Below are 24336 nucleotides of genomic sequence, written 5' to 3' on the forward strand. Positions count from 1 at the left end.
AAGTATTTGAGCAAATGGACTTCCATTGCTAGAAATTCCTTAAGCATTACTTTCAAAGAAAAATCAAATAACTCAAACTAAGTGCAACTAGAGGCACACTGTGAAATGTGAAGTGCTTCGAAAGTGTTATTTTGAAATAAAGGAGAAGCTGCCACATTTACACGATATCGAAACAGTGGGCTGACTGAAGCGCAACTTCTCGTTTTGTTGGAGAGGCTTTGAACACAAGCGCAGTTCAAATCACGTTTCAAAGGAGGCTGAACCGAAACAGCAGAAGGAGGAAGTCACCTTTGGAAGTCGAGTGAAGCACACCGGTTCAACCTGTCAGGCAGACAAGAGGCAGAGGCAGCCGCCGCGGCGCTGGAAGGGAATATGGCAAGAAGTGCTGCTGAAGGCAACCTAAAGCCGCAGCTCACCCACAATGGACTGAAACGCGAAGATACCGACAGAAATGGATATCACAACAAGAGAGAGGTATGCCCGTCAGCGGCTGCTAGCTTACGATTTGTATACAAAAACAACAAAAAAAGAGTACTCCAAACTGTTTCGTGTACCATATTTAAGGTGCGGCCAGGTACTTTATGATCATGTTGTTTTCATTGGCGCCCTTTACCTGAAACGGCCCGGATTTAACTGCTGCAGGTACACTGCAAAACATAAATTAATTAATCAAAATAACACCCAGAAAGCCAACGTACCCGCTGTGTTTTTAATCTCTAATAGCCCTTGTGAAATATATGATTTGGTTTGTGATAAGGCAACCCTCAACACAACTTTGTTATCAGTAGCAAACAATATGATGCAGCTTTTTTTAAAAAAAAAAAACAAGGGACAGCAATCCAACAGCAATACTCACCCCGCCCTGAAATGCTTTTCTTCCGCCAAAGCAGGTTTTTCTTTGCCTTCAGGCTAAATACTACAGTTCAGAAGGTGCACTTTTGCTTTGACGTTCAAGCTTTAACAACATAGTGCAATTTCCAGATTGCTAACTAGCTGCTATAAAAAAAAAATAGCTAACGCAACCTGCTTCACTTCAACATTTTTAAAAGTTTTTTCTGATAACAGAAAACGCTTTTACATTGCGATTCTGCACGGTAGTTTGAATGCCAGTCATAACATACTCGCAACTCATTTAAAATGGATGATAATACTTTTGTTTTTATATTAGACTGTTTACTGTGTCCAGGGCTCACGGTCAGCGTTAGCATCTGTTTTTAGCTAGCATCAACTAGTGACTTTTCAAGACCGTTGTAGCTCCTCTCAAAACCACTTACCTCTGCTTGAACTTTTAAAAAAAAATCATTTTACAGTCCTCAAACACTTTACTCAAGAAATATTTGACAACATTTATCATCACACTCTTTAAGAATCCTGTTTTTTTTTGGCATGCAGGGTCTTCAAGGTGCAACGGCTAAAGCTAACAACATGGCGACCGTAAGTGACATCTTCTTAGCATTATCACATTGGGTGCCAAAATGTGTCTTTTTATCAGGGTAAAACAAGATATGGTTCGTAGCTTTTGCCCCGCCATAATGTCGATGGCACACATGGTCACAGAACTAATAGTTTGTCCAAAAGAGCTAAGAGTACTTCTAAGGCACACTGATGATCAAATCCAATTAGGGACTGTTTGCTTTAAAAGTGATGCTTCTGTTTGCTGTTGTTCCTGACTGCTCTTCTTCACAAGAATGTGACAGACAGCAGCAAAGCAAACAAAACAAACTGTGGCTGGTGCTCAGATCATTAGGATGACAGCAATCAGCATGGTTAAACAGTACAGGGATTTTTTTTTTGTAATTTCTTGTGCAATTTTAATCCTTTCAGCAGCTGTCTCAAATCAATGGCAGTCAGGAGTGTTACATGTTTATAATTTGTCCTTTTAAAAATATCTTTAGGCCTTGGAGGGCTAACTAGTTACCACCCCAAACTGCCTCTTTATCAAGAAGAGAAGTATAAGTTCTGCTGGTTTGTACTTACAAGAAAATTAGCCTGTATGTAGTGTAGCATTGCTATGAATAGTCTTCCTCTGGCTTCAGTGTTAAACAATATGTGTTTGTGATTAGTAGGACACGGTCTGCTTCCTTTTTGAGTGTTAACTACAAACCCTCATTTGAAACCGAGCCACTTTTATTCAAACAGTATTGTGTTGTGTTGTGCAATAAAGACAGCTCATGTGTGTCTCCTGTTGTACAGAAAAATGGCCCAGGGACCAGCGTCCCCTCCAGGCAGCACATACCGGAGTCCTTTGAGCAGGCGCCTATGTATGTGGCTGTTATGACATACCTGGGCTTTGGCATTGTCACCCTGTTTGGCTACTTCAGAGACTTCCTCAGAGCTGTGGGCTTAGAGAAGTGCCATCTTGCCCAGGAAAGAGAAGAACAGAAGGTACGTAACACATGCAAACATGGGCAAATAGAAGGCTTATACACATCCTGTAGACGTACACGAGCACCCAGACATGCACTCAATGTCAGTGCAATTTGTTTTCCTCTAATTATTTCAATTTTTTCCTTAAGCTCTCCCTCTGCTTTCTTCCCTCGTGTTCCCCTACACTAAAACGTTGCTATGGGTGAACCACGACGCCACGGAGAATATCTGTTCAAGATCTAATTAAATCTCAGAGGATGCAAGCTCTTTCTTTGTACTGTGCTTCAGATTTTTGATAGGGCCTGAGCACTGCCACATTAGAGCCTTTGTGTTACCACGGATTTGATATAATAAGTCCAAAAATTGCACGTGTTTTGTAGCTGTCAGGTTTGTTTTTGTCCCATTGAAAAAGCTATAGCTTTAAAAAAAAAAAAAAAAAACTGATGCTGTGACCATGTTTTGTTGTTATTTTTGTAAGGCAGTATGTCTGTGGACAGAGCGAATGAAGCGGTCTCTAGAGGGAATAACTTGGCAGTTTGCTTCTGTGTGTGACAATGGTCATTTACAGTATGAAGCTAAACATGTAATAAATGAGACAATGAATGTAGCAGGTTGTAATTAGTGTGGCATTAAGAAAATATAGGCAAATGAACACAATTAGTTTGTGTTTTGAATGATTCCATTTACTTACTTGTAAATGGAGCAGCATCCAAAACATCCATACTGGGGAAAAGTTGCGGTGCAGGCATAGGTCAAGCTCATCTTACAGGCAATATATAAATATGTATTTAAAAAAAAAAAAAAAAACAGAGCGAAGCAAGCTTTTATTTCCTACAGGCATTGTGACTGCAGCACAAGCTGTTCAAACTCAACAGGCTGGTTTTGTAGTGTTCGTTTTCAAATGCGTAACACATGCAGATATTGTTAGAAGAGCAAATAAAGAATGAAAGGATGTTGTGCTGCCTTTTTATATTTATTAGTTAACATCAGTTAGTTAGAAAAAAAAGATTTAATTATCTGTGTCAAAGGCTAGCAGCAGCCACCAGCAACTTTTAAAGTGGAATGTTTTCTTGCGTGCTACTCAGTGCATGAGTTGAGAATGAAGCAATCGGTACACTCTGAATGCCAATACACCTTTAGACAAATGATTCTTTGTACTGGCTCTCATGCATGACATACACTTTAATGATGATTGGCTCTTCAAATGCTGAAAAAGACGTAAATGAATTTCAGTCGTATTATGAGAGCACTCCGGCAGCACCTATGTCAGTGGGTTTGTGTTAAGATTGTCTTGAAAAAGTATAAGAGCGAAATGTGGCTATATCTATTTTTGTTGTTATTGAACTCACCGAGTGAAAAAACATCTGTTACTTAAAAAAAAAAAAGTATCTCGGTACTGGCTTACTGTGACGTTAATAAAAAATGTTTCTTGTCATCCTCAGGCTTTTGTACCACTTTATCAAGATTTTGAGAACTTTTACACTCGCAACCTGTACATGAGGGTACGAGACAATTGGAACCGTCCCATATGTAGCCTGCCGGGACCCGTCTTTGACCTGATGGAGAGGGTGTCTGATGACTACAACTGGACATTCAGGTACTATAACCTAATTATCTATGTTAGACATACTATAGCGGATTACAACAATACACACTGATGAGCCAAAACATTATGACCATTCACATAAGGGAATAACACTGACGCATAGCAAAGACACTTATCAAGGTCTAGGTTATCGTAGATGGTAAGTGAACAGTGGGTTTTCATCACAGTGTTGGATGTGAGGGGAATGGAAAGGTGTGAAGATCTGAATGACTTTGACAAGGTCTACATTGTTATGGCCAGACAACTGGGTCAGAGCATCTCCACAATGAAAGGGCTTGTGGGATACCTACCGCTGGGTATTGGGGTATTTGCTGGAACAAATCTGACCCGTGGCAGCTCAAACTCACAGAAGGACTTCAAGGATGTGCTGAGTTCTGGCACCAGATACCACAGGGAACCTCCAGAGATCTTGTAGAATCCATTCCTCGGTGGGTCGGAGCTTTTTGGCAGAATGCGGCCAACAGCATGTTGGGCATAATGTTCTGGCTTGTCAGTGTATACCACTCAATTTAAGAATGTACAAATGCTTTTCCAGCTTAGAACAGGCCAGCAAGTGTTCCACAACACAATCATCTCTCTTCTGGGGCTACAAGCTAGACAACCAAGATTTATTTGGCACGCCCAAACATGGGTATTTGTCATCGGCAAAGATATGTCATTCCTGGGTTTCTGGGCTACGGTTGATATTCCTCTGTGCTGCACAACACGGCCAGGGAATATATTATAAAAAAGAGAATATGAGCAGAGCCACGGGGAAGGAATATGACATTATGAATTGGTAAAGAGGTAAGTGTGGATTACGTGTTTCAAGAGAGTTATTGTGGCTGGAAAAAGTACAAATGAGGCAGTCAGCTTGTCTTCTGTGGCCAAGTGTGATGAGTGGGTAAGATATACGTAGACGGGGTTTCTAGTAGTTTGCTGGTTTGTGTGATTTGAGAGAAGAAGTAGGCCAGTTGATGAAATGGTGAAGTTCTTCTCAAATACTTTTCTTTTAAACTCTGATGATGTGCAGTGGGGATGTACCACACTCGACTGACCATGTGCAGTTGTGTGAAGTTAACTTGAACTTGCTTTATTGCAAGAAATTATTGGATATTGACTTTCCGTGTTTCCCCTGTAACGCCCAGCCGAGGGGTTACTTTACCGCAACATGAATTGCCGTCCTTCACAGGTCTCAAGCAGCCACACAAAACGTTTTCTCAGAGAAGTTAATAATTTATTGACAGTAAATTTGATTTGGTGACAAAGGTTGTGGTTAACCAAAACAAAACAGAGGTAATGTGTAAATTAAATTAAGAGTGAGCTCTACGCCAAAATAACAAACAAAAACACACTATACTTTTGGGAGTCCAACTTACCTAACCAAATAAAAGGAGCAAAATTAAACACAAAGTCTAACCTCCCTCTCTAACTTAACCAGGAGAAAAAGGATTAAACAAAAAGTAGCAGCTCACTCCATACATTTAACACACTATTTGTTTTAACTTATCAAAGAACGCTGTGCTTGAGCTGTGTATTCTGGTTTGGACGCAGTGAAGGGTGGCCCGCCCATCTGACCATCTCCGCATGTCCAGCGACATCATCCTTCCGCCTTAAGTACCGCGTTCTTTGGTCGTTCAGCCAATCCAGTCTTTGGTACGGCGCAGCCTTGTTTGCACACTAAATAGGCACACAGCGGGGAAGCACACAGAGCACAGGAAAAACTAAACACAGATACGACCACAGACGTAACACCACAGCTTGCTGACTGTTACATGTGTACTTCATTTCTTACAATGGAGCATAATCTCTTGATTCTGGCTAAAAGTGACATGTAAATATTTGATGATGTACTTAAAAAATGAAATAGACATAACACAAACTGCTTCTGCATACCGTCACAGCTGTTTACCCTAAATACACGTTGTTATAATTGCACTTCTCACGAACAGAACTGTACAGATAAAATAGCAGGTTTTTGATGAGCAAATAGCACATTTATTCAAATGTTCATTACTTTGTGTTTGTGTTTGTGTGTGTGCATGTGTGTATGTGTGTGTGTGTGTGAAGATTTGTGTGTATGTGCAGAAAAAAAACTGATTTCTAACGGATATATGCTTACAGGTTTACTGGGAGGACATTACACAACGTCATCAACATGGGCTCTTACAACTACCTCGGCTTTGCTGAAAACAACGCTGACTTCCTGAAAACTGTTGCAGATAAAGTGCATCAGTATGGGGCTGGAGTTTGCAGCACAAGACAGGAAATAGGTGAGTTTGTGGTCAATGTTCACTTTTACAGATAAAGGAAGCCATGTGCCACTTGCCATTTTGAGCCAGTTTCAACAAAGGCATTTATTTTCTCTTTTGCAAAAAATGTCAACTTTCTAAGTCAAGTTATCAACTGTTTGTAGTGTACAGTGCTTAAAATGTCTCCTATGTGCCTGTCTCTGTCAGACTCTGATAACATTGAACGGGCTGAGTACTAAATTGAAAATAAAATCCTATCTCCTTCATCACATATGCCATGATTTAATATATTTCTTTTGATTATACCTAATCATTTATTATATTTCTTGCAAATTATCCTCCCTGCATGTTTAATTATCTGTCAGTAGCTGCAATTTTCCATGAATTATTCAAGTTTTGTTAAATTATGTACCATTTGGGCATAAGTTGGGATCACAACATATTGGTTCACACTAAGGAGCACGGGAAGCTATATAATAAAGTAATGAAAAAAAAAACACTCTGGGCATTAAACATGTGTAACAATCTTAAAATAAGAAATCGGCTCACTCAGGAAAACTGATTACAGTTCCAAATCAAAGTCTTTATAGAGACATTCAAAAGTCATGCACAGGTGAGCAGTCAGCCTGGCGAAGTCTAAAACGCCTAAAAGACGGATAAAAATCTTGAAAGGGGATAGGCAAAACTCCAAAAACAAGCTGAAGCCATACACAAGGCATCCGAGCAGGATTGTACAGCAGGATGCAAAAGGAATGTACATGTATGTGATGGAATTGTTAGAACAGAAAGGATCTCAAAGTGAAATCTGTGGCTTCTGATGAATTTTGAATGGTATTTTATCCTTTGAACTTCCGTTCCGCTTCTGATGGTGTTTAAGTGACTATGTGGGTCGGGATCTTGTGTTCTGGCGTAGCAGCACTGCAGTAGGGGGAATTTAATGATTACTCGTCAAAACCTGTCGACGTGTAAACATTATGGAGCTTGTTGAACAGGCCACACTTAGTTAAGTTTACCCGAGAAAAGCAGTTTTCTGCGCGTCTGTGATGTTCAGTTTATGACACTGCTGACTCCAGTTTACTGCGTATCTTCTGAGAGCAGGCTAGCAGAAGGTGAGCTGACATACGAGCTCAGAGCAAGTTGAGTCACTGTGTAGTGTCCCGTGATATCAGCAGTCGGACTAGAACAGAGAAAACCACAGGAATTAAAGGGCATGTGACTGCTAGTTATTGGTATTTTTGTCAGAGTGCAAGTATGACTCCCGCACCATACCCCACCCACCCACACACACACACACCCACACACACACACACACACACACACACACACACACAAACCTGCACGCCATCCATTATTCATTTATTTTATTTATTTATATGTTTATTTCTCTTTCGAAATGGGACTGTTTTAGCCTGGGTTTCTGATGTGTGTTTCAGCTGGCTCACCAAACGGGTTACTGAATAACAAGCATTTCTCCCTGGAGACCTTATTAAGCATAAATTATTAAAGACCCTAGTGTCTCTGTAGTAGCAGTGATGCTATCATCACCACAGCAATTTGTATCGGCAATACACAGAACATCTTCCAAATCGAATTTTCCTGGATCTGTTTTTACCAGCATTCGATATATTTTTTTTTTTAAATCACAAAAAAACATACGGTTCGATTGAAATTAAATATTACATCGCTCCCATAACATGATCTGATATTAAATTCTTTTACAAATTGCAGTTAAACTGAATATTTGTATATTATGTCAACTTTTTTTGTGTCAAGTTGAATTCAAACGTAACTTAAATGGTATAAATACAAAAGAATTATAAATCATTTTCCCACAACTAGCATACCATATATATTGTATCTACACTAAAAGTGGAAATAATTTTTAAGTGTACAGGGAGTGCAATTTGATGTGTTTTTTTAATCAAATAGGCATGCAAAAGTAGATACAAAGTGCACTGGAAGCACACCCTTTGAATAAACAGGCATGTCAAACATTCATGGATTCGTATTAATGGATAGCTCGAGGTTCCTACTTTCCCTGCAATTATTAACATACTATAAATTAGATAATGATGTCAAGCATCCAAAAGACTGACAATTTCAAGAAGCACATTGTAGTAAAAATGTTGCTTCAGTCCTAATACACAAATACAATTGGGCTGTTTTGCATCAAACTAAGCCAAGTGCTGCACTTGCCTATTGTGACTCCAGTTGAGGTTAGTCATAGAAATGATTAACACTTCTATCCTTGATCCTTTTTCTTTCACTTGCTGTAAAGGCTTTAAAATAAAGTCTCAGTCACACGTTTCCTATAAAAGAGACAGATATAGCTTTGAGATTTCACAGTCAAGTGTTATTGTCTCCTCATAACAACACTTGGCAATAGCTATTCAACTTTCTCATCAACAGACTTTGATGACTGTGGTGGCAGCAGGGTGACCTTGGTAACTTGTAGGACAGGTGACCAAGCTTAACAAGAAGTAAGCGCTCCTGTATTTCAGTTAACACAAGTGAGCAGAGTGAGCAACGTCTGTTCACCCTCTTTTACCTGAAGTGTATCCAGACCGAAAGCTGACTTCTGAGGTTAACGATTCAATAAGAAGGCAGGTCATGCCTTTAAAGCCACAGCTAAGTAAAATGTCCAGTAAAGAGAGAAAATGCCAATGCAGTCTGATTAAAAAAAGAAGCTGCACATGCCAGCAGGGGCTGTGAGCCTGAGTGGTCGAGGAAATGTATGAATCGATTTGACTTGGCGCAGGGCCTGATGGAAAGCACCGAATGTGAATCACCATAAAGACAGAGCTGCTTCACTGCATTATAGTTTTATACCCATCACTCAATACCCATTTTCCAGTCCTTACTGAAACATATAGTCTGTTTGAACTTTTAATGCCTGCTCTCTGTGGTTACTTATGGTTTTTGATTATGACTACAGTGATTAGTATCCCATGTATTTCCTATTAATGCGTCATTTTTATTTGAGAATGCACATAAAGTTATGCTGTGTGATTAAAACACACAATGAAATTATTTAAAGAGTAACTAGTTTAATAGCATTATAGTGTAATATAAGTGTTAAGAGTGGTCATATTTGTTAAAGGGTATGGTATATTTCTACAATACATACAGCATATAGCTTTGCTCAGAGCCTGCAGAAATAAAATACAGTGTGTATAAACCTTTTACTGCCTACCTCTCTCCCTGTAGCTCCCAATTACAACTGTAATTGTTCTATTTATCAGCTAACCACAAGGGCAGATACCTGAAAAGTATCCCTGAAAAGGGACTTTTATTGCACAAAACAGAAAAAAACACCATGTCAGGTGCTAGTTTACGATCTGATCAATTCTTCTAAATGAATTCTGGTTCCCAGCTGTCACATTGGGTTATAACCAACTGTTTCAGTCCCAAAATGTGCTGCAGAAACATTTTAGACTTTGCAGGACTTGCCTTGATATTACCAGGGATAAGATAGGGTAGCTGAACTAAAATACAATTTGCCACATCTTGAATCTTTATAAAGCTCCTCAAATCCCTCGAGAGCGAGAGGCACGGATGCTGATCCCAACGTTCGCCTTTGGGTCTCTTGCTTTTATCAGGAGACATTTATCTTTGTCAAAATTTGTGATTGGATGACAAAGACCAGCAAAACCTAGGGACTAAAGGACTACCAGATAAACCAACAGGTACAGTGATCTTGTCAGAGTGAGTTATCCTTTTGTTGATTTCTGTCTTGTAGGTAACCTGAGCATCCATGAGGAGCTGGAGCAACTTGTGGCCAATTTCCTTGGAGTGGAGGCCTCTATGACTTATGGTATGGGTTTTGCCACCAACTCAATGAACATTCCAGCACTTGTTGGCAAGGTATGTGATTTCACACACTAAATTCCACACAGTGTACAGGAAATCCTACTTTACATGGGTGTAATTTCACAGTGCAGCAGATATTAATCTAATTAGCCTTTCTTGCATATGGCCTAAATTAATGAATAACAGTCATCTAAACTCAGCTGCGAACAACTCCCGACCCACCCCTCTTAATTAAAATCATAATTAAACATTACAGTAGCCAGAAGGATGAGGCTTTGGGCATACATGGCTTCATTCAGACACATAGACAAGGAAGGGCAGGTTTTGTTAAGAGCACTACTCAAGGGTGTGATTACCCATACTCTGGCCCCTCGGCACACCAGCCTGGCTCATGCAGCGGGCCGTGGGTTACCAGGGGCAACACACAGCACGAATATCCGTGATTGGACTGGACAGGAGGAAGAGGAGGTTGACTGTTTAAGTGATGAGAACAGGGTCGTTTATGCAGCTCAAGAGGTGTAGCAGCCCCTTAGGCTGCAGCCCCCACAGTAACCCGGCAGAGGCTGGGGGTCAACCCTCACTGCCAGCTCTGTCCTACAGGGACAGGCTGTGCCAGGACAGGCCTTGCTGTGCAGGCACAACAACATTAGAGTGACAGCTGCTGGTAGACCAGGGACCAGGCCAGCTGGACCCCAGGCCAAACCGAGCGTATCTGTCACTGAGACGGTGTCAACATACCCAGTACAAGACTTCATTCAGACTAATGCAGTCAAATGCTTAGAGCCTCAGCGTTATATATGCTAATGTACTGGAGAGAATTTCGTGGAACGGCTGAATTAATTTGCATGCTGATTTCTATGGAAGTACTGTGTCTTCTCTTATGAAAATTGTGATATTTCTGTGGGTCAAAACTTCATCAGACATCAAAGATTTTTTTTTAATCACTAACATGTACAGAGCATATAGCTCGTCCTACAAACAGAACCTAGACATTGGTGATTGGAATTAAGGCATAGATGGGGGCAGGGCAAGTGGAGTAAGCTGGCATGTAATTAGCCAGGTGCATCCTGTTTATATACTGCACATTCTACAAGGACACTGCTACAACTAAACATATGCTGCACTACATAAAAACAAACAATTGTAGCAATGTGTAGCACACAATCCCATGATTTTTATCCATAAAATTATGATCATGTTTACTGTTAACAAGCTAATTAATTTCTTCTGTACCCAAGGGACAGTCTAATTGGCTGTCTTACTAACTATAGACAACTGAACCCAAAATGCCATTATACCCTATCTATGCAAATGTTGCCATCTTATCAGTAACAGAGCTTACTATCATGTAGTCCATGTAATGTAGTTACACAGGAAGCTAGGTGAGTTCCTAGAGATTTTTTTGATTTTACGATTGCAGCAGCCTAGCATTCAGCTATTACACTGGAACCGAAAAGCCTTTCTCATGAACTTTAAATGAAACCTTTTCTATTTGCTGATTTCCAGGGTTGTTTGATACTCAGTGATGAGCTCAATCACACATCTCTAATTTTGGGGGCCAGACTGTCAGGAGCAACCATTCGAGTTTTCAAACACAACAGTAAGTCCACCAACTTTCTCATTTGTGCGTTAGTGCTTTTGTCTCACAAAAACAAAAGTATTATTTAAAGTATCATTTCTAACCTTTTTGCATGTCTATTGTCTAAAGACGACTAAGACCAGTGACTTGTGCTTTTACATTATGTGATTTACAACAATGTTCAAATCCAGAGAAATCCGATTTGGATTTGGATTTTTTCAATGTAACGGTGCCTTTATATTTGGTCCCCTTTTAATCGTGTTGTATCATTCTGGTAAACACGGTAAACAAAAATGATAAATCAGAGAGAACGGAAGAAAAAAAATTAGGAAATCTATTATTTTAGTATGATTATTTTGACCACAGATAACAGAACTGTACCCAACTATTGTTATTATTTTCTTATTGTTTAGATTGAGAGACCCCTTGCAGGAAAAATGACATACTGTGTGTTTAAGTTATACCAGTGAGATCCATATTGTTTCAGTTTACCAGCATCGTTGGTGTTTAAGAGTCATTGTGTGTCTGCTGCACCTTCCAGAACAGCAAACATTGTGTCTTTTTTTTTTTGTTTCGTCATGAGATTGTCTGCTGATGAAGCTTCAGTTTGTTTGCATCCACCGCTGCCTACTATCTCGTTTTATTTGTCATCATGCTAAACTGTTGCTGCTGCGAGAAGCACTTTACTTTTTGTGCAGTACAGGATTTGCCTTAGGAAAGACCTACTTAACATTCTGTGTTTAGAGCAGCACATGTAAAAGCTTTAAAGAAATGGATTCAGTTTACAGTCATGACAGTGTGTTATCCATTTACAGCAGAAAAACAAAGCAGGATTATTTATATGAGAGTGCCATCTTACTTAAACTCTGTGTCCTGTATTATATTGTGAAATTGCATATTGTAAATAGATATAAGAGGAAACGATTAAGTATGGATGATACAGCATCCATTGTGCATGCATTAGAAACAGCTCTGTTCGTTCAGGAGACAGCACAAATGAGCCAGTCCTCTGGCAGCAAATGTGTCCTGACAGGTACAAGCAGAGTCAGTTATGGGTCCTCCAAGCAGATCCCAGAGGCCTGTCTAAAGGCAAAGAGCCCTCAGGCACCTGAGCTGCTGACCCCTCCCTGCCTCGAAACCTCCTGCAGCAGACACTCTTTTATTAGCAGAATATTTACTAAGAGGGTTATACCAGTCAACTGAGCCACAATAACAAATAATGGGGGAAAAAGAAAAAAAAACAACGACATTGTGATCTTTTTGTAACAGCACTTCAAGCGCTGTCTGAGATAACTTGTTTGTGGCATCTGGAATGTTTTGAGAGGTGTATCTTTAACAGAGATGGCATTTCATACCAGAGAGTAGGTGGACTGGTTTGTACAGTCTAGCATTGTCTGACTGGGATGAAATATTTCAGATAGTCAAAAAAGGATGCTTACATTCATTCTTATTCTTTCAAGTTAATACATTAATTAATTTATTTTTTAAGCCAGTAGCCATTCTGCACCCTGAGGGTCAGAGCAAAGATAAGATAGTATGGTGGCATTTTATGGATATCCACAACTGCGTGCACGTGTATCATGCAGGCACAGAGATAACCATCCTTATAAAGCAGTCATACAGCCAATATCAGGCAGGGTTTATCTTCAATCAGTGCTTAACTGTGAAATAATCTTTTCCTCATTCTTGAATATGCACGCAGCAAACCACAGTGGGTTTCTCTTCCGCTGTCTTCTGTCCTCAGTCTTCCGTAGTTGCATTAAATGTGTTCTGTTCTAGTAAGCTTCAGGAAGGGATTTTAGCAGCAAAGCATCTGCTACCTCTTAAGTAAACCTATTTTTTTGTGTTGAGGCAGTGATATCAATCATCTATGATAGATTATTAGCTCTGACAGGCTTCCTCGCTGCTCAGCAAGAAATGGCTGGATTGCAGTCATATTTCAAATAATACTTCATATTAACTATAGTTATTAAATACTGCCATCTGCTGGTGTGCTGCAGAGGATCCTTAATAATCTCACCATTGCCTCTTATAAACTCTACATGTCACTTTGAAATTATTCTGCTGACACCAAAATTTAGCCATCCAGACTTCACTGAACAGGTCTTTGGCTAAACCCATTTTTTATGTTCAATTAGTAATCCTCTGACACAGACATTGCTGTAGTAGGTGGTGGAAGGTGTTTCTGGCAAATATAGTAGTGCTTTGTGTTCTCTGTAAACTACCTTGCCCTTTGGAAATTATTACTTTGCATACTGTTGTTTGTTTGTTTGAGTTGGTGTTCCCTGCAAGCTATAATTTGATTATTGCAGCTTTCTATTGTGCAGTATTTTTATTTATTTATTTTTTTTTACAAATAAAGTGTTTTGCTCTCTTTCCCTCTCATTCTCCTTTGTGTGTGTGTTTGTGTGTCTGTTTGTGTCAGATATGCACAGTCTGGAGAAGATGCTAAAAGAGGCAGTTTGCTCAGGGCAGCCTCGGACCCACAGGCCCTGGAAGAAGATCCTTATCATGGTGGAAGGCATCTACAGGTCAGCTGTTGTTATGCAGCCCACACATTAGTGTAGTCACTCTCACAAACACACATCTTGTGTAAGTTGAGCTCTAGTGTCAATCTGTCTAAGTATGGATTTCCAGGTGGTCTTTAGCTGAATTTCGCACAACAAAACTCAGGTAGGAATCTTTATTTGTAACCTGAGGTGAGCCTGTGCTCAGCAGTGCCTGTAATGTTCTCTTTTTCAATTGCTTCCCTTTCTACCCCTGAATAATAGATTGTGTGAGTGCATGAGTGCGTGTGTGCGTGTGCATGTGTGTGTGTAGGTGTGTGTGTGTGTGTGTGTCTATGGTTGGGTACCATTTGATTACTGGAGAGAGGAGAAAGGTATTGTGTGTCTCTCCAGGCAGTGAGCTATCCCGAGTCGTAGTGACCCTCTCCATCTGCTCATTAGCTCCAAATCAAGGCCAAATGGAGCCACAGAGATTGACTTGGCTACACCCCCAGCTCCAACTGTTTATCACGGCCATTTTCTTTTCTCCCTTCTTCCCCTTTTTTGCCCGCAATTCCACTTCCATTTCAGTCTTTCTGAGCTAAAATATAATACTGTGAATTTTTGCTGAATTGTTTATTGGACTTTAATCGAAGAAGAGGAAAACCGCAAACATGTCCATCGCTTGACATTAAAATAATGATTAGTACCCCAACAGTCATGGCCCCTTTAGAGACAGCTTCATTGCAAATCATCAGAATGTCTTTACCAGGCAATAATGTCTAATGTCAACCTCAGACATGAGAGCGAAATGCCGCCTTTCAGTCAAGCACTGAAAGAACTAATGCTCCATCTATCACCTCCCGGAAACATCAAAAGACTTGGATAAAGAGTAAGCATGCTTTAGCTATATCCTGGGCCTGCCTTTGAAGTCCACATTGGTCCTGGTGAAACCCTGTCTTATGTCATTTGGGCTGCAGACATTCTCGGCCATAGTAAGTATAGCGGGTCTGGGATTGCTCCGTTCCCCTAGCCATATAATCGCTCATGCTGTCTATTTGTAACCTTAAAAGGTTTGCATCGGAGGGGAGGAAGGGATGGGAGAGAGGTGGGAGTAAAGCGAAAGAGGCCAGCAGAAAGATTCCTGGAAGACTGTAGCATGTCAAATTATGTAATATGCATTTACAGATGGAGAGATGCTCTGGAGTGGATAAAGTTAATTCAGGGTCAGATTCTTTTCCTTTTAATCACTCTGAGAGTTTGGTTTATAATTATTGAAATGTGTGTCAGTGTTGATCCTATTGTCACCGTATTCTTTGTTTGTGATTCTGTCATTAGCATGGAGGGCTCTGTGGTGCGACTCCCTGATATCATCGCTCTGAAGAAGAAGTACAAAGCATATCTGTACCTGGATGAAGCCCACAGTATCGGAGCAGTGGGATCATCAGGGAGGGGCGTGACTGAGCTGTTTAATGTGAACCCAGCTGATGTGGACGTGATGATGGGGACCTTCACAAAGAGCTTTGGGGCTGCCGGAGGCTATATCGCTGGGAAAAAGGTTCCTGTGGATCTTTGCATTTTCTGTTTTAGCTTGCTCTGCTTTTATTTTATCACTAGGAGCAATATTTATATATTTATATTAGATGTTTGTCTTTGCAAATACATCAAAATATCTGAAATTCCCTACATCCCTGTTATAAAGGTGGGCCTACGAAGAACACTTTTCCACCTTCCGTTTTGTGGTTTTGTTAGATTGTTGGCGGTATTGAGTGAATGGAGAGAGAGGAGCATGGCAACGTTTTTTTAATAGCTCTATTCAACAAGGGAATGGTAAATATAGTACATCCCAGACTTTCACCATTCGGGCAAAATAGCATCACTGCAACACAGTGGATACTAAACCTGAAGTCCACCAAAGAAAATCTCGGCTCAGGTGGTGGAGTGGTTGTCCTCTGATCATACGGTTGGCGGTTCGATCCCCTGCCCCTCCACAGTCTAAGTGTTCTTGGGCAAGACACTGAACCCGAAGTTGCTCCCAATGGCAGGCAGCGCCTTGCATGGCAGCTCTGTCGCCATTGGTGTATGAATGTGTGTGTGAATGGGTGAATGAGAAAACATTGTAAAGCGCTTTGAGTGCCGCTAAGGTAGAAAAGTGCTATATAAGTGCATCCCGTTTACCATTTACCATTTGTTCAACTGAAGTCACACCTACTCTTCTGCCAATTGATTTGTCAAAGGGGGGAAAATCTGCGCTTTATATCTAGATTTGCCTCAGTGCTTCCCTTGTTAGTCTAAATTAATTATAAAAGAAAGAAATCATGTTAACCTAGATAATAACAGTCAGAACATACTAGCATGCACCTGACCATATTTATATGATTTACAAAAATAGAGCTTGATCCACTAGTGATTAATTCTCAGTACAAGAACGATTGAAGAATATGATGCAGACAAGCTTATCCACTGTTCATAGAGGATATGTCATATAGATGTTTTTACAACCAACTTTTTGGCCATCCATTTGGACGGAATGCAGCCACACTGATGATTTCTTTGACATGGTGTCAAAGATGTGGAGCCAGTTACGAATAAACGTTCAACAAACAATAAAAAAAGGTTACACCAGGACAAGTTCAAAATTGTGAAAATGCAGGGTTGTTCACAGATAGTCTGCTCCTCCTACTGCCAGAATTCATTGATTAATCCTGAGAAATACTGATGTAGGGCCTTTCTGTTTATGAAAGCAACTCCAGCGATTGTCCAACCAGTAAGTAAAGTAGAAATAATTGAGTGGGATTAATCACACTGAAACAATTCCAATAGTCTTGGGTAAATCACTGTCACAGAAAATCTAACAACTGGGCTGACTTTTCGATGCTTTCGTGACATGGTTTTAACAACCTGGCAAGCATTGTCTGTGTATCAAAATTAACCCATTTGTCTCCCAAGCAGCTTAAAACACATCATACACAGTATTTTCAAATGTTCTAAACTATTTCTAATCTTTTCTGGCCTGATCTTATAGATGTACAGGAGTCAATCATACACACTCTATCACGTCCCACCTCTCTCATAGCTCTCATGTGTCCAACAAATGTTCCTCAGGCTGTAACTCCGGGCCTTTGTAATTCCTTTTTACTCCATTAAAAAAGTACACTTTAGTACATAACCACACCAGTTTTGTGGCAGTTGATTAGAAAGCAACAGAGGAAACGGCCATGTTGTTTGAATTAGGTATTCAGAGAGGGACCCTTCCTTCCTTTGCCTTATGTTGGCTCAGCCCCGCTCCGCCATAATAAGAAGGTAAAGCTGGCGACGTGCCAGTCCCTTCTTGTGGCAGGCATCGGAACTGCGCTCCAGATTTAACAGGATGACTTTTAACAAGCATGATAATGTTTGAAGTATGAACACTCTGCCTGGTTTGACAGCTGGCTGTAGTAAACTCCTGAAAGGAAAAAGGCAAGAAAAGAGCGAGAACCTTTAGATTTGACGTATTTGTTGTTGTGGCGAAATCCCCCAAATCCTACAATAAGTGGATTCAGGTTGACCAACAAAAGACTCTGCAGATGTGTTCTGGAAAACAGTCATGTTATAGCTATTTTATGAGAGTACCAAAAATAAATACCCCAATAAATACACTCCAAGCTCCTTCTAATTCACTTCAACCATGCCAGTAGTGAGGCTTTATTCATTAACCCTTTACTCAAAACTTCACTCAAGTTCCATCCGTTCAAGCGTGCGCAAGTGTGTGTGCTGGTCTAGCACCACTCCTACTCTGTGGTTTTGTGGACACATATTGCCACATCAGTATTTGAAGCCACCGTGCGGCTGAGGAAACACTCTGAACTGTCACTTTTTGCCCCAGGCATGAGGTGGATTTCGGACATGTTCTCTTAACTGGTTTATCTTGGTCGCACCAAAATCCTGCGGGGCCATAAAGCTGTGAAAATCTCCTGCCTTAAACGAAAACAGATGTCAGGTTGTTTCAGGGTTCTTATCCTACGTTTGAGCATTTCCCCTAAAATCCCTTCCCCTCATGTGTTTGAGGAAGCCGCAGCCGCCGCCCAGTGGGGACAGATGGTGGCGAGTGGAAGTGGTGGCCAGACAGCATCTCCGGCTATGTGTCATCACCCTGCACCCGCTCTCCACCACACAGCCACCGAGTAGCAGTCCACGGCGGCTCCAGGCCCGATCCCAACCTCAGACCACTTACACACATGTGCTCTGGGGACCCATGACCAAATCAGTTTCCTGAAATCCTGTTCTTCTCTCGTCAACCACTAGCAGAATTAATCTCCTGCTGACGTTTAAGAATAATAAGCATGGCGGTCTTCGTTCTGGCTCATTCTGATGCTGGTTCTCTCTCAAATTAGTGCGCCGGTTCCCCCAGATTGGAGAGCAGAAAAGGATCCGGGGCTATTTTATAGTCAGTAGAGACACAGAATTGATTTGAGGCGCTTTAATTGCTTTTCAGGTGTCAACTATACATGAGCTCTCTCTAGTGGTGCTGTAATAAAACTGCAGGGTCACGCTTGTGTTAAACAGGAGATCTGTAATCGTTTATTTCTGTAAACACACTTGCTATTTAATTTTCCGCAGCGTTTTTGTTAAAATAGATGATAGATATAGTGTATCTCTGCTGATTGTCTGTGTCTAATATTGCAGGAGCTGGTGGACTACCTGCGTAATCACTCTCACAGCGCGGTGTACGCCTCAGCCATGTCCCCTCCTGTCACCGAGCAGATCATACGTGCCATGAAGTGCATTATGGGAAAAGACGGGAGCACAGAGGGTAAGCATCCGAGCTCATTGTAGCTCCTTCCAGTGAATGTCACCCTGACTCTCAGCCTTTTTATCTATACATTCATCAGACGTTCTTTACGCAGACAAATATTATGTCTAGCTTATAAAAATTTTTACACCTTTATATAATTTTTATGGAAACAACTGCAAACCAAATCCAGAGGACACTACCAATGTTAACATTAGGAATAAGACCTGCAGGGAAATACAAACAGCTGCTTGGTCAGAAAATGTGGAAGCAATTACAGGGGTCTGCAGTGGTAAGGAGAGGGGAGACGTGCAGTCCCTGAGCACACGTGACCCTAACGTGGAGGAAATCATTCTCATGTGTGTGTTGTGTGGAACGCTGTTCCTCTGAAAAGTTGCTGCCTTAATGGCATCAGACACTAGGGCAGGGAAGCAGTCGTTACCAGACTGTTCACAGCAGCACCAGAGCGATTCTTCTCCAGTCATCGTAGTCGTACTCCTGGAAATAGAAGCAGTCCTAGTGTGAGTAGTACGTTTAGTGGTATTAATGGTAAATATATGAGAGATTACAGATTAGAGTACACACTACCACATTTACAAGACTTAAAGCATGCACAATAAGCTGTGTAAACTGTGTGGCGCACAGACATAAACATCACGTCTACGTGGAGCGCTGTAATGGGTTAATCACTACAAGGACTAAAGCCTGTTATAGTTGAGGTATATTGTAGTTTCATGCAGAGATGAGTAACTTTTTCATCTGGCTCTGCACCAGACATGCTTTGCATCTGACGTAGCCTAGCAAAAGAGCTGTTGTGGAAAAATCAGTCTTGACCTGTCTTATAGACGGGAGGGAACGCAGCAAACAGTGCAGTCTTTCAAAAAAGTCTATAAAATATCACCGTGACAAGAAACTTAAGGTAGCCTTTGCATATCGGCCTAATTCTTCCTCCCAGTCTTCCTGTGTCGTCTTCATCTTTCCGTTTGATGTTGAATTTCACACAGCTCTGACAGACAGCAGCATCCACATGTTCTCGCCCACGCAAATGATTTCTGTGTCTGGCAGCAGGTTTTTGACCTCCATGCCCTCTATCTTAGCAGAGAGGAACAATTTACAAAATGGGGTCTGTGCTTTTTGGCAGATGTCCGAATGTTATGTGTTTCCCCCTCTCTCTCTCGCTCTCTCTCTCTCTCTCTCTCTCTCTCTCTCACTCTCTCTCTCTGCTGAGATAAGGGGATTTAAAGTGCTCTCTTACATCCCTTTGAAAGAACTGCCAATCTGTTCCCAGGTAATCAGAGGGAAACAGAGCTGTGTTCCAAGGCTGGGCCATGCCAAATTCTGCTGCAGCCACAGAGCGAGCAGGCTCCCCAGCGATTCACATTGTTCAGGAACACAGGGGGCGGGGGGGTCAGCAGAGCAGGCCTCGTCTGTTGCCTTTGATTTGTTTTCTAATATATTTATCTGAAATACATGTGATACTTAAGCTTTATTTGTATTCGGTTTCGGTTATGGCTAGGCTCCAGTGGTAGTCCGCAGTCACTAATTTTGTGCGAAATCCATCATATCCAATTTGTGAGCCCCCATTCTGGCAACATACAAGTGTGTATACCATGCCGTCAGGCGGACAAAACTGAACCATCTGCTGCTGCAGCTGAGTTGTAATCATGAGCAACTTCATAGCGGAGGCTAGAACGGCCCAGATGGAGGTGCAGGACTCACAATGAGATGGCGCTGCAGAGAACTCACACTACATTAGCTACTGCTGACAGGTGATGTCCCTCCCTGCAGGGGACAGCGTAAATATGGGAGGAAATGCAGTGAGTTGGTGCTTCGCTCATGTACATCTGGTGGTGTCCTTGTTTTAATTGAAGGCATGAGACGGATCCGCCAATTGGCAGAGAACACCAGATACTTCAGGGCCAGGCTGAAGGAGATGGGCTTCATCATCTACGGCAATGATGACTCACCTGTGGTTCCAGTGCTGCTCTACATGCCAGGCAAAGTGGTGTAAGTACACTTAAACTCTCAGCAAAAAAACACTTGTCTCTTTTAGAGTAGAGCGAAATGATCTGTATATTCATTGTACTTGGGCTTATTTTGAACCAGTAAATATTAACTTCCCTCGTTGTCACAACCAATTTGCTGCCAGCTCAACTTGTATCATCTCTAAGTGATTTGGATGGCAGCCATATTACTTTCTCCAAAGTTTCCGTGAATCAGTAGTGAGGAGTCATGCAGCCTGTAACCACTTAAGAGGCAACATCAGGTATTGATTAGGTATAACCCTGGACTGTTTGAGTCCCTCAGGTATACAATCAAATGGGTATAAAATGTCTTTCAATGCCAGTTATCATTAATATCCACAAAAAGACAGATCTAGCCTAGTAATTGCTCCAAAGTACTATCATGTAGCTGATTTTAAGTCACTCTGTTATCACGTTTGATTGTAAAAGTTGAAATTTCACTTGTGTCAGATATGATTTGGGGGAAAAAAGGTGTCTTGTCAACACTGAACATTTCTTATCAATAATGTAAATGTATCGTTTTTGTTGATGCTCAGTATTCATCTTAAATACACAAAGCTGTAACATTTGTGAGGTCAAATACCATTTTCAGAACATATTTTAAGGTTAAACCTCTTCCAAATGTCTATTTTGCCGCAAAACAAGCCATTCCCTGCTTGACGTCAGCAAAGGAAAAAGTCATGAAATTGAGCTATGTTGCTTCTGCTGTGTTGCTATGTGCTCTTTTTAATTTACGGTGCTTTGCAGAAATTATCACAAGTCTTTCAAACCACACATTCCCACTGCATAATTAAGGATTTAGAAGGAGCAGCAGTCCTCGTGACTTGCAAATGCTTCTCATTCTAATGTGGCTTGTTTGCTCATTTTGGAGACTTTAGACCTCAAAAATGTGAGATACGTTGTTGCGTAGTTTTGTATTTATAGGTAACTATTGATGCTGGTTTCCACAGTAGGTCCTCTAGTCGATTAGACTTTGTATGGGACACATCACACAGTGCATCATGTTGTCTGAAAGGTTTGTAATTTTGAAAAGGAGAAAAAAAAATCATTGCAACACAATTTATCATTGTATTGAGGATTTGAAGATCAGGGGATTTTAATTCTGGCATTACAAGGAATACAATGCAGATGATTGAACCAGAGGGTTAGGTTGGATTTAGTTTTTGTATCTGAAGTTATTTGTGTACCAGAATATGTTCAAACTGATAGTCGTTTCTTCTGTTTTTTTGTTGCTGGACAGGGCTTTTGCTCGGGAAATGCTGGAGAGAAAAATCGGCGTGGTGGTGGTGGGCTTCCCGGCCACCCCGATCACCGAGGCCCGAGCTCGCTTCTGCGTGTCTGCGGCTCACACCAGAGACATGCTGAACCAGGTACACACACACACAGGAGAAACCGACCGACACGAAATTCCTCTCCTTTTTTTTTTTCACCTGAACGAAACATACATACATGTTCTGAGACTTTCCGCCCTCCTCAGGTGCTGCACCACATGAACGAGGTGGGAGACGCTCTCTGTCTGAAGTTCTCACGGCGGAAATATTCCTCTCGGCCTGACCTCTGTGATGAGACAGACTTTGAGCTGGACAGCTGATATGACCCCTGACACCTTAACTTCACAGTGTCAAAACTAAGTGTCCACGCCGCTGCAGACTCATAAACACACAACGTCAGGGTAACACCCTTATCTCACAGCAGAAGACGGGCCAAATGTTTGGCAGCTGCTTTTTATATGTTTGTAACACTTTATGATTCAACAGAAAACTTGTTTGTGCTTCTTTAAAAGACCAAACCATATGAACTCTTGAAATACTATTTTGTAATACATTTATTTGTGGATATATGGGAAATTTTTGCACAAGCATTGCTGGACTGGTCTCAGCCTCAAGTAAGGTGTAAAATATCTTCAGTTATTTAGCTTATGCACTGAGACAAATCACACATTGTTAGATCAGTTTAGAAGTTAAGCTCATCTTAAGTCCCGTTTGAAGACAGGTTTGAAATTTTAGATCACATGTATTAAATGTTTTTATGTCTATATTTAGACGCTAAAAACCTCCTTTGGAAGCATTTTTTGCTTCACATAAATTAATATCAGCCACCACTGATTAGAAACTCTGAGAATTATCAGAGAATAGTACACAGTTGCTGAAAATATGATGTAAGGAGTCCTGTTTACTTAATTAAAGTATTATGAAATGCATTTGTTTTAGTCTTCCATTCAAATTCTGCAGTTTCATCTGGTTTACTGCTCTGTGCCAGATAATTGAGCCTGCTGATTTTTGTTTTTTTCCAAGAAAACACAATTACTGTGCATAACTACTTCCCAAATCTGTTTTGGATACGGAGGTTGATTAATTATCCGAATGACATGTTTCTAAAAGTTCCGAGCCCTCCCTTTGTAACTGCGCTAATTTCCCGATGCGTGATTATTTACACTACTCACAACTGAACAGATCAAGCAAAAGTCGACAGAGACTTTGTGTTCCACAGTGAACTGTTTTTACAAAAAATCTCCTCGGTTTAACACCACTTTCATCTCGGCAGTAAATGATAGCCTTCCTGTAAATAATAGATCATGCAGCAATTACTTCTTTGACATGCAGTTAAATCTCAACAACCCGCGTGCAGAATAAAAAAGGTGTTACGGCTTGTTTTGTGGCGAGACTGCTCATATTCACTGAGTCTTAACAGCTTAATTGTTGATGTTTTAAAGACCTGCTGTTCTCTTTCCCACACAAACTGCGTAACAGTCGTGAAGGTAAGCATGCAGAATATGCAGCACCTGAGCCAACAGAAACCTTACCTAGCAATTAGCGCTGAACTCCAAATTCTCGCGGTATGGGGTAATCATTTGATTAGCACAGGAAGGATTATAGATGGATGATAAATGTGTTTTCACAGTGTGTCAGATTGGGTCTAGTCGACACTTGCTTCTCCTCAGGACGTTGCCATGTTTGTATTTTTCTCTCCATGAACAACATAGTGATGGCATTTTACAAGATGGTATAAAAATACAATATGCATCTCTTGGGGAACTAGCACATGAACATACATACAGTAAAGGGGGAAAAAACATTTTCCCCTAAAGGAGAAAACTCTTGAAATCTGTTCTCTATACTGGATCACTTTGGTCTGTTAGTGAATATTTCACATCTGGCTCCTATAGCCAGAAACAATAGAAAACAGTTACTTTAATCCTCCAATCTGTGATGTCATACCAATGTACTATTTTCATAAAGATCTGTAGGAGATGGGGAAAGGTGGCCTCAAATGTTGCATCGGGGTGCGCTAACGTCCTCCGGATGTCTGTTATTAATTTTTATTTACTTTCACCTTTAGTCTACATGTGAACATTGTGAAATTCATCGCAGCTGAAGACAGATGTGTGTAAAGAGAAACTCAAAAAAAGCTTCTCGGTGCATCACAGACTGTTCAAACACTAAGCTCTGCTGTGATTGTACA

The 24336-nt window shown here is 40.9% G+C and overlaps 1 protein-coding gene across 1 annotated transcript; it reads left to right on the plus strand.

The window, feature by feature from the left end:
• The first annotated feature begins 230 nt into the window (after window positions 1-230).
• Window positions 231-23074, plus strand: sptlc3 (serine palmitoyltransferase, long chain base subunit 3). Its single transcript, XM_008305732.1, has 13 exons — window positions 231-474; window positions 1393-1434; window positions 2194-2385; window positions 3810-3964; window positions 6077-6225; window positions 9944-10068; window positions 11521-11614; window positions 14019-14124; window positions 15418-15637; window positions 18745-18871; window positions 20722-20857; window positions 22115-22244; window positions 22352-23074. The coding sequence occupies exons 1-13, from the start codon at window positions 373-375 to the stop codon at window positions 22463-22465; spliced, it is 1692 nt and encodes a 563-aa protein (XP_008303954.1). The 5' UTR covers window positions 231-372; the 3' UTR covers window positions 22466-23074.
• Window positions 23075-24336: the final 1262 nt, after the last annotated feature.

Source organism: Stegastes partitus, unplaced genomic scaffold (genome assembly GCF_000690725.1).
Source record: "Stegastes partitus isolate 25-593 unplaced genomic scaffold, Stegastes_partitus-1.0.2 Scaffold1, whole genome shotgun sequence".
NCBI lineage: Eukaryota > Metazoa > Chordata > Actinopteri > Pomacentridae > Stegastes > Stegastes partitus.